Source organism: Haliotis cracherodii, unplaced genomic scaffold (genome assembly GCF_022045235.1).
Source record: "Haliotis cracherodii isolate W230 unplaced genomic scaffold, xgHalCrac1.p SCAF_5, whole genome shotgun sequence".
Taxonomy (NCBI): domain Eukaryota; kingdom Metazoa; phylum Mollusca; class Gastropoda; order Lepetellida; family Haliotidae; genus Haliotis; species Haliotis cracherodii.
The window spans coordinates 41,546,171-41,560,841 of record NW_027266308.1 but is presented as its reverse complement, the minus strand read 5'-3'; the positions used below and the strand labels follow the sequence as shown (position 1 = coordinate 41,560,841).

The 14,671-nt window shown below is 40.5% G+C and overlaps 1 protein-coding gene across 1 annotated transcript; it reads left to right on the top strand.

Annotated features, from left to right (window-relative positions):
- Positions 1-11,695: 11,695 nt before the first annotated feature.
- LOC139443444 (post-GPI attachment to proteins factor 4-like) lies at positions 11,696-13,438 on the top strand. Its single transcript, XM_071224431.1, has one exon. The coding sequence runs from the start codon at positions 12,134-12,136 to the stop codon at positions 13,436-13,438; it is 1,305 nt and encodes a 434-aa protein (XP_071080532.1). The 5' UTR covers positions 11,696-12,133.
- Positions 13,439-14,671: the final 1,233 nt, after the last annotated feature.

The window sequence follows — 14,671 nt, the reverse complement described above, 5'->3', positions numbered from 1 at the left end:
CAGCATTGCAAGGCCACGCGTGACAAAGCTCTATACTACCATACAGCTAAAGGAGATAATCGGTCAATGTGCAATAGGTAGATTTGTTAGTAAATTTATTGAACCTAATAAAGTCGATATATTTAATTTAATATCATAGATACAAATATGAAATTTTGGAGTCCGATAGTCACATGTTGTCGTTGTACAAAGGCCACAAGGATGCGCTGAACTCAGTATCTCGTGTGACCGCCCTTGGTAGCAATCACGGCTCAATCACCAGCTGTCAATATACAAAACAGAATAATACATCAAGATGACAGTTTCCATGTAACGATTAAGTATTTCTAAGCAAATTAAAGATACATTTATCTAGATATTGTACATATCTTTAAGTTGCTTAGAAATACTTAATCGTTACATGGAAACTGCCATCTTGATGTATTATAATGTATTGTATATTGACAGCTTGTGATTAATTGTTACCAGATGGCTCCAGCTGGGGTAGCAGACGACACACTTTCCAACAATGGGGAACATGGTAAAAATATGAGTAGGCTGGTTATCATCGAGTTCTTTGCTTCTGGATACATTGGAAATCAATATGTTGGCCCTTAGTTTGCAGTTATTCTACTGAAAAATAATTCGGTTGCATGATATATTCACGATGTTTGGCTTGAACATAGTAACATTCTTCTAAACATACTTCAAATTTAAGCCGGAAGTAATCACAACACAAACCCAGTTAACCAAACGGAACCATACACAAGAGTAGTGAGTGAGTGAGTGAGTTGGGTTTAACGCCGCTTTGAATAGTATAATTCCAGTTATATCAAGGCGTGTCAGCTTGATGTGGAATTAAAGCCAGAAGCGAGGCAGGTATTAGACGTTCACCACTTTGGTGAAACCCATGAGCACGGGTATAGTGCTGACAACATAATCGGGGCGAACCGGGATTCGAACCCACAGTCATAGGTTTCTGGCGTACCCAAGGGACACCACTCTGCATAGCGAACTGCAGCGCATAAGGCGACTTTGGCCAACCTAGCCCCCGTACACAACTGTAACAAACTATCATACAACAAAGATGTTGAAGATGAGATATGTATTGCATAACATTCCATGAAGAAACAGTGACAATAGTACACTATCACAAACTACAAAATATATGCACAATAAGTGCAAAACATATAAGTACACTCAACATACAGAGAAGGCACATTATAACAAGTTTATTTTAAAACAAGTGTATTATAATGATGTGGAAACAATATGAGAATTGAGCCAAACACTTCTGATAGAGTCTATGTTCAGAATATAGAGGGAAAAAGGGCTTCACTTAGAGCTCCTTACTCTCTTTAAATACCGCTACCTGTGACATTATAAAGTAGTATAAAGGCAGATATAATACTAATCTATAGATGTAAACACATCTGATGATTCATCTGTGTGTTTAAAGTTGATTTTGACAGCCCGGACCAAGTCGGAACCAACACAAGCCAAACACTTTCCATGGAGAGAGAAACTCTATTTCTGAGAGATGGACAGCTACTCGAACGTATATAGACAGAGCAGCAAGATAAAAATGAAATTATATCAATATACGAAAATAGAAATCATATCAATACAAAATCAGAATTTCTGTGAAAACCAAACTCGCAATAGATATGTGTATCCTACTCACAGACATGAGTCCCAAAGAGGGACAGGTCAACCGAAATTGCTAAGGCAGAAGGCGACCTCTTAAACACTTAAAGCAACAACAACTACAACAACGCTTGGGTCATATCAGTTCAGTCATTGTTTACAACTTCCGTCATGGACGGACGCCATTTTGTCACTTCTGGATTGCAATCAAACAACAACTTATTCCACCGCATTCAGCCCAAATCAACTTACACAGCCAGCTAGCAACAGTAAAAGTGGGATCGAACAAGCTCTGTTTGGTTCGGACTTAGGGTCTTGCTGGGCTCCCTCACCCCCAAGCGCCTCCCCACAGACGCCAGCCACAGCTCTGCACGTGACCAGCGGCCTTCCTTGCTAAGTTCACCTATCTCGCCTTACCCTTTAATGCATGCTTTTTCTCCCAATGTTGGAATTCGTTGTTTTTTTCACTATTTATAATTGTATATACCATTCCTTCATCATGTCCATATTCACATCACTCTTCACCACACCCATAAATAGCCAAAAAAAATTCCAGGACCAACTTCCACTAACCGGATCGATGACATGCATCAACCAAGTCAGCGAGCCTGACCGGCCGATACCGTTAGTCGCCTTTTACGACAAGCATAGTCACCTTTTACGGCAAGCACGGGTTGCTGAAGACCTATTCTACCCCGGATATTCACGGGTCAGATTGATTCTGGAGCAGCTTCACCCAACCGCAAGAGAGTCTACAGAGAGTCTGAAAACCATCTCGAGAGATTGTAAGTACCAGCTTCGCCAGGGACTCAAGACTCAACTCCAGTTGCTTCAATTCAGGGTTGGGTAAACAAAGACTATTCAGAGACCATAAATTAAATTAATTAATCAGTGCTACTACTAGTGCCAACAATTTTAATATATTTATAACATGATATGTCTCTGTGTGAATATACTTCACATACATAAAGTACAAGTTTACCTTTCTACTTTTCTCGGATCACACCATTCTAATAGTTAGGTAACATAGAGTAGACCAGTCAGTGCCTTCAGCCATGACCTATGTTAAATAAGGATAAGATATATGGATGAACAACTTCTTTATTACAACCAGGAGGGACGTTTCAGTGTAGGGTCACCGTTGGCTCTAAGCACATTCTTGATAACGGTGTTAGAACCTACACCGAAACGTTACTCCTAATTGTAATAAAGAAGTTGTCTAAATATCTTATCCTTACTTAGTACTCCAACTTTTAAATGACACTAAAAGAAGTTATGACCTATGTTGTTTTAAGGTGTGTAACTAATGGTAGGATACCTCTGACCTGGGCTCCAAACACACCGGATTCGACATCCATATATCCAAACCGATAACCCAATCAAAATGTTATAGGGTTCCGGATAAACAATCAGTCTTTATTCTAAGAAGTAGAGCCTCCGGACTTCCATGTCTGTACAGTGTTGAGTTGCTTCACAACGGTATAATCATCTATACCCAAATGTCGCCTTTACAGTAATTAAAGAAGTTAATCCATAAATTGTGTCTACTTTTAGTTATATGTCGTTTAAGGAAATCTAGACTAGTTCACAGGCTGTAATCAAAGCGTTTACTTACTTACTTACTTACTTACTTACTTACTTTGGAGATTTAACGTGCGCTTTCCGGCTGATGCGTATTTCGCACACGTGCCCGGCCAGGCCATTTAATGTGTTTCCGAAAAGGGCGAAAGTGGTGTGTGCAACCCAAGAGGGGGCTTTAGCGGTTGCTTATATAGAATTTGGGAATTTTGAGATTGAAATAGATGCCGATGGGGTTGGGGAGGAGAACTAAGGGAGCTGGGTACGGTGGATGTTTGTTTGTTTGTTTATGTGATTTTGATTTGGTAGATTATTTTGTTTTTAGATGCGTTTTATTAGTTCCGTTTTGATTAAGAATACGCCTAAGGCCTTGAAGTTTTCTAGTTTATTTTGAGGGTTTAGTATTGCTTCTAGAGTGAGAGCCTTGTTTAGATTGAGGGTGGTTTGTAATGCGGTTCGATGTGTTAGGTAGTGTATGCAGTGGATGAGTGCGTGTGCTGGGGTTTCTCGTTGTTTGCAGTGTGGGCAGTTACCTGTAGTGTGTTTTTTTAAAATTTTAGGTGGTTATTTAGGTTGGTGTGTCCTGTTTGGAGTTCAGTGATTACTCTGTCGATTTTTTGTGATGGATGGAGAATTTTTGGTTTGGTTAGTGGTTTCCTGAGTACTATTGTGGGATTTAGAGGGATACTTTAGCTGCTTTATCTGCTTTATCGGCGTTACCGTATATTCCTACGTGGGCGGGGATCCATAAGAATGTTATTTGTTTGCCTGCCTTAGTTAGGTCGTTGGAGCTTTTAAGTATTTGATTTATTAATATAGGTCGGTTTTTGGTATTTTTGTTTTGGAGGGCTTGCAGTCCACTTAGGGAGTCGGTAAGTATTAGGATTGTTTTTTTCGTGTGGTTTTTGGATTCTTGATTATGGAGGGCTGAGGCCATTCCCATTAGTTCTGCCGTGAATATTGATTGGTTGTTTGGGAGTCGGAAGGATCTGAAGATCCGTCCGTGTAAATGTGACACCAATTTGGCCAATTTTCGTGTATGTATGCTAGTGTGGTGGTTTTAGCTATATTTGGGTCGGTTTGTTTATTCATTGGCTAGCTAGTGTTGTGTCTATTTTTGGTATTTTAAGTTTAGGGGTGAAGATATTTGATTGTTTGCAGTTTTGTTTGAGATTTTTAATTTGGTGTTCATTTAGGTAGTTTGTTATATACTTTGGGAAATTGGGGTAAGTAAGGGGTGTTTACGAGCTAGAGCTTGGTTTTTGGGGCTGATGTTTTGGTTTATTGAGTTTTGGATGAGAGGGTTTGATTGGGATGCGGCCCAGAAATTTAAGCTTAGCTGATCCCTGCGTAGACTTAGTGGCATTTCTCCTGTTAAGGCCTGAAGTGAGGTGTAGGAGGTGCCATGTTGGGTGCGTGTAATTAGTTCGAGAGACTGATATTGTATTGAGTCAATTTTTTTAGATAGAGTGTTGTTTAGGGTGTTGTATATGGCGCAGCTGTAGTCTAGTTTTGATCTCATTAGTGATATGTAGAGAGAGAGGAGGGTATCTTTGGAGGCTCTCCAGTTAGAGCCAGTTAGGCATCTTAGCGTGTTTAGGTCTTTACTGCATTTAGTTGGTAGGTTTTGGAAGTGAGTTTCCCAGGAGAGATGTTCATCAAAAATAAGTCCTAAGAATTTGGTTTGTTTTTGAAATTTGATTGTTTGGTTGTTTAGCTGGAGGATTGGGGAGGCGGGTTTCATGTTTTTATGTTTGAATACTATTCCTGTTGTTGTTTTCTGAGTTAAGGAAGAAGCCCCATTTAGTCAGCCTATTGTTGTATTTTATTTCGAGATTTTTGGAGTAAATTTTGGGCCATTTTAATGCTTTTAATGTGGATCCAGAGGGCTCCATCATCCGCGAATTTTGATTTAGTGTTTAGTTTAGGGGATAGACCCTCGAATAGATCGTTTATCATGAAGGTGAAACTATAAGTAAATATTTCTGTAATTTGGAAAGTAGAAACTATATCAGCAAAAATATGAAAGAAATAGAAACAAAAGATGGAACTGTACTAAATGACACCAAGGATATTATACATGAAGCAACCAATTTCTATCAAAACCTGTATACTTCTAGAGATCACACGATTAACGATATAGACCTTGATGATCTACTTCTAGATCATGATGTTCCTAAACTTAAAACATCTGAATCTGATCTTATCGAAGGATGTATTACTAAGAATGAGTTGCTAGCAGCTCTTAAAAGATCCAAGAATAACAAAAGTCCAGGGTCAGATGGTTTTTCATATGAATTTTTCAAAATGTTTTGGCTCGATCTGGGCGACTTTATACTTAGAACAATTAATTATAGCTATGAAACTGGAAACTTGTCAATCACCCAGAAGCAAGGCATCATCACCTGTATCCCCAAAAAAGATAAACCGAGACAATTCATAAAAAAATGGCGCCCGATTACCCTGTTAAACTCCATATATAAACTTTTATCTTCTGTGATTGCAGATAGATTTAAAAAAGTATTGCCTCAGATAATCAGTGAAGACCAAACTGGTTTCATGTCTGGAAGATATATTGGAGACAACATCCGCCTGATATATGATCTACTCTTATACACAGAATCTAAACAAATGCCGGGTATGCTACTTCTAGTTGATTTTGAGAAAGCATTTGACTCTGTCTCCTGGTCTTTCATCTTTAAAACCCTGAAATATTTTGGATTTGGCGAAAGTATTTCTAAATGGATATCTATACTCTATAAAGATATCAGGTCTAGCCTAATTATAAATGGAAATATGTCACCTTGGATAACAGTCGGCCGTGGCTGTAGGCAGGGGGATCCATTATCTCCTTATATTTTTCTGCTTTGTGCAGAAATTCTCGCAATTCTTGTTAAAAAAAATAAAGGTATTCAGGGCTTAACTATAAACGGTAAAGATTATTTAATTGCGCAATATGCAGATGATATAGAATTTCTTTTGGACGGTTCTAAAAGATCCTTCGAGGCTACCATAGACACTCTTGATATCTTTGCAAATATCTCTGGACTAAGAATAAATTTTGATAAAACTCAAATAATCTGGATAGGCTCCAAGAAGAATAGTAATATCAAATTTAGACAAGACTTAAACCTTGAATGGAACCCTGAAACCTTTAGAATTCTAGGCATAATTTTTTCTACTAATCGAGATAAAATGATTAAACTTAACTTTGAAAGCAAAATCTTTGAAATTGAACAAACCATCAAAAGATGGATGAAAAGAATTATAACCCCATTAGGCAAAATTGCAATTATAAAATCAATGCTCATTTCTAAACTTAATTTCCTTTTCCTTACCCTTCCTAGTCCCCCAGATGAATTCCTTAGAAAGATAAATACTGTTCTTTTCAAGTTTTTATGGGATAATAAACCAGACAAAATAAAGAGAACAGTTGCTTGTAAACCTATTTCCCTTGGAGGACTTGGTATGATAGATATTTTTGCATATGTTGACGCTCTGAAAATAATTTGGATAAAAAAGTTACTAAATGTTAATCTGGAAAAGAAATGGAAAATTTTAATGACTAATACTACTCCTGAATTTCCTGATCTACTATTTATGGGAAGTGATTTTCCACTCAAGCTTGCTAAAAAAAAAAAAACCAATTCTGGAAAGATTGTTTTACTGCCTTTTCTAAATATAGCAATAAAATAAAACCCAATAATTATGAAGAGTTCCTAAGGGAACCTCTGCTATACAATAAAAATATTATTATAAATGGCAAATCACTAGATAACAAAACCTTTCATCTCAATAATATACACAGCATACATTGCTTGCTAAACAATGATGGAAATTTTATGACATTGCAACAATTCTGTAATAAATACTTCAATATAAATTTTCTTGAATTTTATGGTATTACATGATCAATAAATACATACATGATACAATTAGGCATTAATAAAGACCTGCATCTGGAAATAACAAACAATACAAATATATCTATTGCCAATCTTTTTTCATGTAAAAAAGGCTCAAAGAAATATTACTATGTAATAAGTCAAACCGATGAAAGCTTAAAAGTTATTGACAAGTGGGAAGAGGAACTTTTAATGGATATGAACTGGCCTAGCTTATTTATCAGAGCACACAAAACTACTCCAGACCCTAAACTTAGATGGTTTCAGCTTAGATTGCTCCATAGAATTCTACCTGTTAATACTTATCTACTCAAGATGCATATTGTTGATAACTGTCTATGTACTTTCTGTAATGCCGGGCCAGAATCTATCCAACATCTGTTTTGGGACTGTAGGGTAAGCAAAAATTTCTGGAAAAAATTTTCACAATGGATTGAATCCAAGTGTTCACATACTGGCAAGATAAATCTTACTTCAGACCTAATTCTTTTTGGCTTTTCAAAACATTTCCACACCGATGATATTTTTGATCTGATACTCTTATTGGCCAAATTTCACATTTATAGATGCAAAATGAAAAATAACCAACCAACCATTACACATTTCCAAAATGAGGTTAAATATTATTACCAAATAGAAAAATATAGACACTTTAATAAAGCCAAACAGACTGAATTCCATACGAAATGGGCTCCTTATGAAAACCTTTTGAAAATATAAACATTTGCCATTCCAAAACTTAACTAAATATATATCCTGCATTCTGTCTTCATAAGTACTAAAGCTTCTAGTGAGTGTGAATGTGTGTATGGATGTGTGTGAATGATATGTACTTTCTCAAAAAACCCTGGTCATGTATCTGGACTCTTATCTAAACATGATGTACTTTTACCAGGAACAATAAAAAAAAATTAAAAAAAAAAAAAAAAAATTATATTGAAGAGGGTGGGGCTGAGGATACTGCCCTGGGGAGTGCCATTTTCTAGGGGACATTGGTCCGATAGTGTTTGGTCTATAACCACGGTTATTTTACGATTGTTTAGGAAGTCCTGGATGTAGTTTATTATCTGACCTTTGAGTCCTATTTTTTTAAGTTTTTGTATTAGCCCGTCGTGCCATACCATGTCGAAAGCTTTAGAGAAATCTAAGAAGATGCCTGTGGTATATTGTTTATTTAGTTGTCCTGTCCTAATATCTTGCTCTAGTCGGGCGAGGTTATCTAGGGTTGAGCGGCCAGGAGTGAAACCGCTTTGATCTGGGTTTATGATGTTATTTTGGGTTAGGTAATGTTGTAATCTATTTTTAGCCATTGATTCCATTACTTTGCATAAGTTTGAAGTTAGGAATATCGGTCTATATGAGTTTAAAGCGTTTAATTACAGTCAATTGTGTTATAGTCCAACTCAGAAATTCATTACTTAATGTTATGACATTTATAGCCTTAATCGATTATCCCCTGGGCAGTGTCTGACTGACTGATATAGAAGATTTAAAGTGCGCTTTCCGATTGTAGCGTATTTCGCACACGGGCCTGGCCAGACCATTTAGTGTATTCCGAAAAGGGTGAAAGTGGTGTGTGCAACCCAAGAGGGGGCTTTTAGGGGTTGCTTAATTATATTGAATTTTTGGAATTTTTAAATTTGGAATAAATGCCGAGGTGGGTGGAGGAGGGAACTAAAGGAGCCGGGTGAGGTGGGTGTTTGTATGTTAATTGGATTTTGGATTGGTAGATTAATTATTTTTTAGATGCGCTTAATTATGTCTGTTTTGATTAGGAATACGCCAAGGGTCTTGAAGTTTTCTAGTTTATTTTGAGGGTTTAGTATTTCATCTAGAGTAGGAACCTTATTTAGATTGAGGGTGGTTTGTAGTGTGGTTCTGTGTGTTTGGCAGTGGGTGCAGTGTATAAGTGCGTGTTCTGGGGGTTCGGGTTGTTTGCAGTGGGGGCAGGTGCCTGTGATTGCCTTTTAAGATTTTTTAGGTGGTTATTTAGGTTAGTGTGTCCTGTTTGGAGTTTTGTAATTGATCTGTCAATTTGTTTAGGGGTGTAGGGGCAGTGAGGGGCAGTGTCGGTAATCACATCCATAAATCCCATGTCAAGGGCCATTGTCTCTCCTTCTGTCCAGTGTTGTCAATGAGAGGTGCATGTGTTTCACTGTGCAGAGTTGCGTCCCTTGGGCACGCCAGAAACCTATGGCTGTGGGTTCGAATCTCGGTTCTCCCAGATTATGTTTCTAGGTTTGTCAGCACCATACCCGTGCTCGTAGGTTTCACTGAAGTGGTAAACGTCTGAGACCTGCATCACTTCGGGCTCTCCTCACACAATAAGTTGACACGCCGTGATATAACTGTAATACTGTTAAAAGCGGCGTTAAACCCAACTCACTCACTCACTCGTCCACTGTCTGTTCAGCAGCAGAAATGTTATTATTTCAAAAACTTTGGGATGGGTTGTATCAAAAGTATACAACAGCAGAGGATATATTTTCCAGATTATATACTCACACGCAAAAGAAGCGCAAGTGGTTTTAAGCAAATAGGTAACAAACAGGGAACCATAAATTGAGTTTTAGCATGTAGAGAAGCCTGATGGTGTTTTCAATATTTCTGGTTGCATTTTGGAAGCCCCGAGTAAAAAAGCAACATAAAAAACGAATCGCCAAAACGCACCATTTCCATGAATATGTGGGTATCATGCACCCATTTCTCGCGAAATCGAAATGCAGGAACTGTCACGAACTGTAGTGGGTATAAAACTGTGGCCGATTCTTAGACCTACCACTCCTTGGTCAACAATGCCACGCTTAACTCAAATTCAGAGAAACTAGGCTATCGGACGTTTGGAAGCTGGAGAGTCTGTCCAAGATGTTGCCCGTCATTTCAACGTTATCAAAACCACAATTTACCGTCTCCTGCATCGATACAATACTACACAGACCACAGATGACCTTCCTCGGAGCGGTCGTCCTAGGGTCACCACACCTCGACAAGATCGGCAGATTACCCGTCAACACCAGCGACATCCGTTCCTTACTGCAAGTGAAAGTGCTCGACAGACCATAGGAACACATAATCGATACATTACCCGGGACACTGATCTGACGTCCTCGTTCCAACAACCTCAGATGTCGCCGACCAGCACGTCGTCCTGTTCTCCAACCACGGCATCGACAAGCACGACTTCAGTGGGCACAGGGTCATCACAATTGGCGTCATCGTGAGTGGAGGCGTGTCATCTTCTCTTATGAAAGTTGCTTTTGTGTCTCCCATGCAGGCGGAAGAGTCAGAATTTGGCGGCGTCGAGGTGATCGTTTCGCTGACAGAAACGTTGTGGAAAGGGATCCATGGGGTGGACCTAGCGTTATGATATGGGCAGGGATTGAGACTTAATGCGAGACTTGGACCCATGTGCTTTCTGAATGTTGGTCAAAGTCGGGGACACGGCGTCACTGCTCAGCGGTATATCGACCAAGTGATCAGGCCCCATGTTGTTCCATTTTTTGCACAACCTCAGCAACACATTTTCCAGGAGGACAACGCTCGTCCCCACAATGCCAGAGCTACCATGGCCTTTCTGCAACAACACAACATCCGTGTTCTTCCGTGGCCAGCCCTCAGCCCTGATCTGAACCCCATCGAACACTTGTGGGATGAGGTTCAAAGGCGTCTGCACAATGTGCGCCCAGTCCCTACAACTGCCGATGAACTACGCACATCTGGGTGTGTGCAGGAGGATCCCTAGGGTCTTCACAAATCGTCTGATCCACTCAATGTACAGGAGATGTGTGGCAGCGATCAATGCTAATGGTGGTCACACCAGGTATTGCCTGACATTTTGGGTATTGACCCGAAAATGTGTAAGCCCTTAACCTTTGAAAAAAAAACAATTATGTGATCTGCCTTTTAATACATTAAACTGTCTTCAGTCAAATTTTTGTCAATCTTGCCCTATTAGTATTTCTTGTCTTTACTGTTGAAAATAAATAATATGTATACTGCATACTCGACTTGCGTTTCTTTTGCGTGTGAGTATATGTTCCTCATAATACAGAAGTTGGTTGATGAATGTCATCGTATCCTAATTGCGTAAATGATGCTGATGGTGTCAATCACTGGATTGTCTGGACCAGCATACCAAAAACTAACAAGTCGCCTTGATTGCGAAAACACCACTGGCCCGACTTTCAGGCAATCCCACAACGCGCTGTTAGGCGACAGATAGTCCTGCACGATGACCGTGGAATATATTTATATATGTCTAGCCGGCTCTAGCTAGCTCTATTCTGAAATTTGCATAGGGATTTTTTTAAATTTTTAGAGTCAAGAAGGATATTGTGTAATATAAGACTTCAGAGACTAAACGTTAGTCTAGGCGACAGTTCGTGCCATCTGCGACGACGCGGAACTGCTATAAAATACCTAGCGTCCCTAAGCTTAATGTCCCAGGCGAGTGCGGCGATAGAGGCTGGGGGAAGACGGATGTCGTGTCATCCACACCAATCTCTCAGGTGGACCAGTGGAGTAAACATCGCACGAACGCTCAGCCACCCTGTTGACAGTACTGAAACCCACGGAGAAAGAGCTTGACATATGCTTTAATAGAGGGAATACTTCCTCCGACACCAGGATTATGACACAATTGAAAACAAGGTGTGAACACATTCATTGGAATAGCAATCGCCTACACCGTCTAGTTTTCATTCTGTCCAGCTATAATAGCTGATAGAGAGGATGGCGACAGCTGTGAATTAAACCTGATACGAGTAGTGAGTCATTTCACAGGCACCATCAAGGTAAGGTCTGGGCATATGGACGGTTTTCGTTGTTATGATGTTAACATTTCTGGCGATGTGACGAACGAAACGAACCGGTTTTTAGCTGTCGTCTATCTTTAGACGTTCTACACACCTTAGACGTTCTACCCAAGTCTCATCCTATTCTAACTGTGTCTGACACGTCCCATGATGTTTGCTTGGAAAAAATAATATCGTTCATGAGTGAGATGTATAGTTGGAGCAGCTTGTATGGGAGTGGATATTCTTCACAGGAAGCAAGTCACGATGTCAAAGATACGTAGGTCGTTTGTCCGCCATGCTGGCGTTGTGGGTTTTGTATTTTTAATACAGTTTTTTATTTTGTTACCAATTGTGTGTCATACACTTCCATTCTCTGCATACTTCGGCATAACTTCAGGAACGATTGACTTTCAGCAGAGAGCCAAGATGTTAAATGAAGAGAGAGTTAAACATGCCAACATATACTTCAAGAATAAAAATGGCAACGAAAGCCTACGTTACTACCATTCTATTGGAAACGCCACCGACATGTATCTGGCAGTGGCTATAGTCACAGTAAGGCGCTCGGGGGTGAAGACAGGAAACGAAAGTCTGGGGTATGTTCTCCAAACTTCAGCTGGAATTGACAGTTTTGCAAGAAGCAGCAACTTTATAAACAGAACCTTTGTGTTTATCTGCAATGTTGATTCTAAACCTGACATGCACGAAGAGGCACATTTTCTGGAAACGTACCTGCCGTTTATTGAAAGGTATGGATCCTCGAGTTTCAAGGTGAAGGACATGCAGCTCCCACATGGAAACCTCACCTACAATCAAAGACATCATAAAAACACTCGTGAAAAGGAAACGTTTGACTATTCCTATTGTTTAAAGGTGGCTGAATCGTTTCATCCCGAGTTTATATTGATGGTTGAAGACGATGCCGTTCCTCATGCAGATTTGTCAAGCGTTCTGAAACATTCACTAGATTACCATTTAGTCGATAAAGCAAAAAGTACACTTGTGAAAAAGAAGTTCAGCTATCTGAAACTTTATTACCCCGAGAAATGGCAAGGGTTTGCATTCGAGTTACCAAGGGCTTTAGAGCTGGTCAGTTTCGGTTGTGTGGGAGGAGGGGTAGGTGTCTTGTGCAGATTTCTGCTGTGGAACACGAACAGACGGAGGCAACCATTGTTTCAATACTTCTTATTAGGAATGATTATCTTTATGTTGACGGCAAAGCTGGTTGGTCGTCAAAACATTCTTGAGCTTCGAAGACTGTCCAAATATTTGTACCAGTTCCGACTAGCGCCCGGATGTTGTACGCCAGCCACGTTGTATCCCTGCCCAATGGTTGAACCCTTGACCACATATTTGACGACGTTGCCATCACCTCGGAATACAGATCTTGCCATTTCTGACTTCGTTCGGCAAACTAATATACCAGCTTATCAGCTTGAACCTAATTTATTTCACCATATCGGAATGCATTCATCGTTAGGATCCGGCGATAAAGATGCTGAACATTTTGTGTCTACTTTCAAATTTATATAATTTCATAGGACATGTTTCATTTTATTCTTTGCATGAATCGTTACTCTATCGTATCCTGCTTGCTTCTAGATTAGTTTATGGGGAGGCAGCCTGGGGGTGGTTACGGTGGAAGATGGGTGGTTACGGTGGGAGATGGGTGGTTACGGTGGGAGATGAGTGGTTATGGTGGGAGATGGGTGGTTACGGTGGGAGATGGGTGGTTACGGTGGAAGATGGGTGGTTACGGTGGGAGATGAGTGGTTACGGTGGGAGATGAGTGGTTATGGTGGGAGATGAGTGGTTACGGTGGGAGATGGGTGGTTACGGTGGGAGATGGGTGGTTATGGTGGGAGATGGGTGATTACGGTGGGAGATGGGTGGTTATGGAGGGAGATGGGTGGTTACGATGGAAGATGGGTGGTTATCGGAGATGGGTGGATACGGTTGGAGATGGGTGGTTATGGTGGGAGATAGGTGGTTATGGTGGGAGATGGTTGGTTATGGTGGGAGATGAGTGGTTATGGTGGGAGATGGGTGATTATGGTGGGAGATGGGTTGTTATGGTGGGAGATGGGTGGTTATGGTGGAAGATGGGTGGTTATGGGAGATGGGTGGTTATGGTGTGAGATGGGTGGTTACGGTGGGAGATGGTTGGTTATGGTGGGAGATGAGTGGTTATGGTGGCAGATGGGTGGTTACGGTGGGAGATGGGTGGTTACGGTGGGAGATGGTTGGTTACGATGGAAGATGGGTGGTTATGGTGGGAGATGAGTGGTTACGGTGGGAGATTGGTGGTTACGGTGGGAGATGGGTGGTTACGGTGGGAGATGGGTGGTTACGATGGAAGGTGGGTGGTTACGGTGGGAGATGGGTGGTTACGGTGGGAGATGGTTGGTTACGATGGAAGATGGGTGGTTATGGTGGGAGATGAGTGGTTACGGTGGGAGATTGGTGGTTACGGTGGGAGATGGGTGGTTACGGTGGGAGATGGGTGGTTACGATGGAAGGTGGGTGGTTATGGTGGGAGATGGGTGGTTATGGTGGGAGGTGGGTGGTTATGGTTATGCTGTTTCAGTAACAATAAAGCTACGTCGAATTCAGCAAGTCCTTAGAAACATTTACATAGGCTCTGCCTTATGGATTCGAACCAAGTTCTTCAATGTGACAAAGGAACTGCATAGTACATAACTGTCTCCTTAACGAAGCATATTTTGCTACAACTACAGATACAAGGAATCAGAATAGACGTCGGCA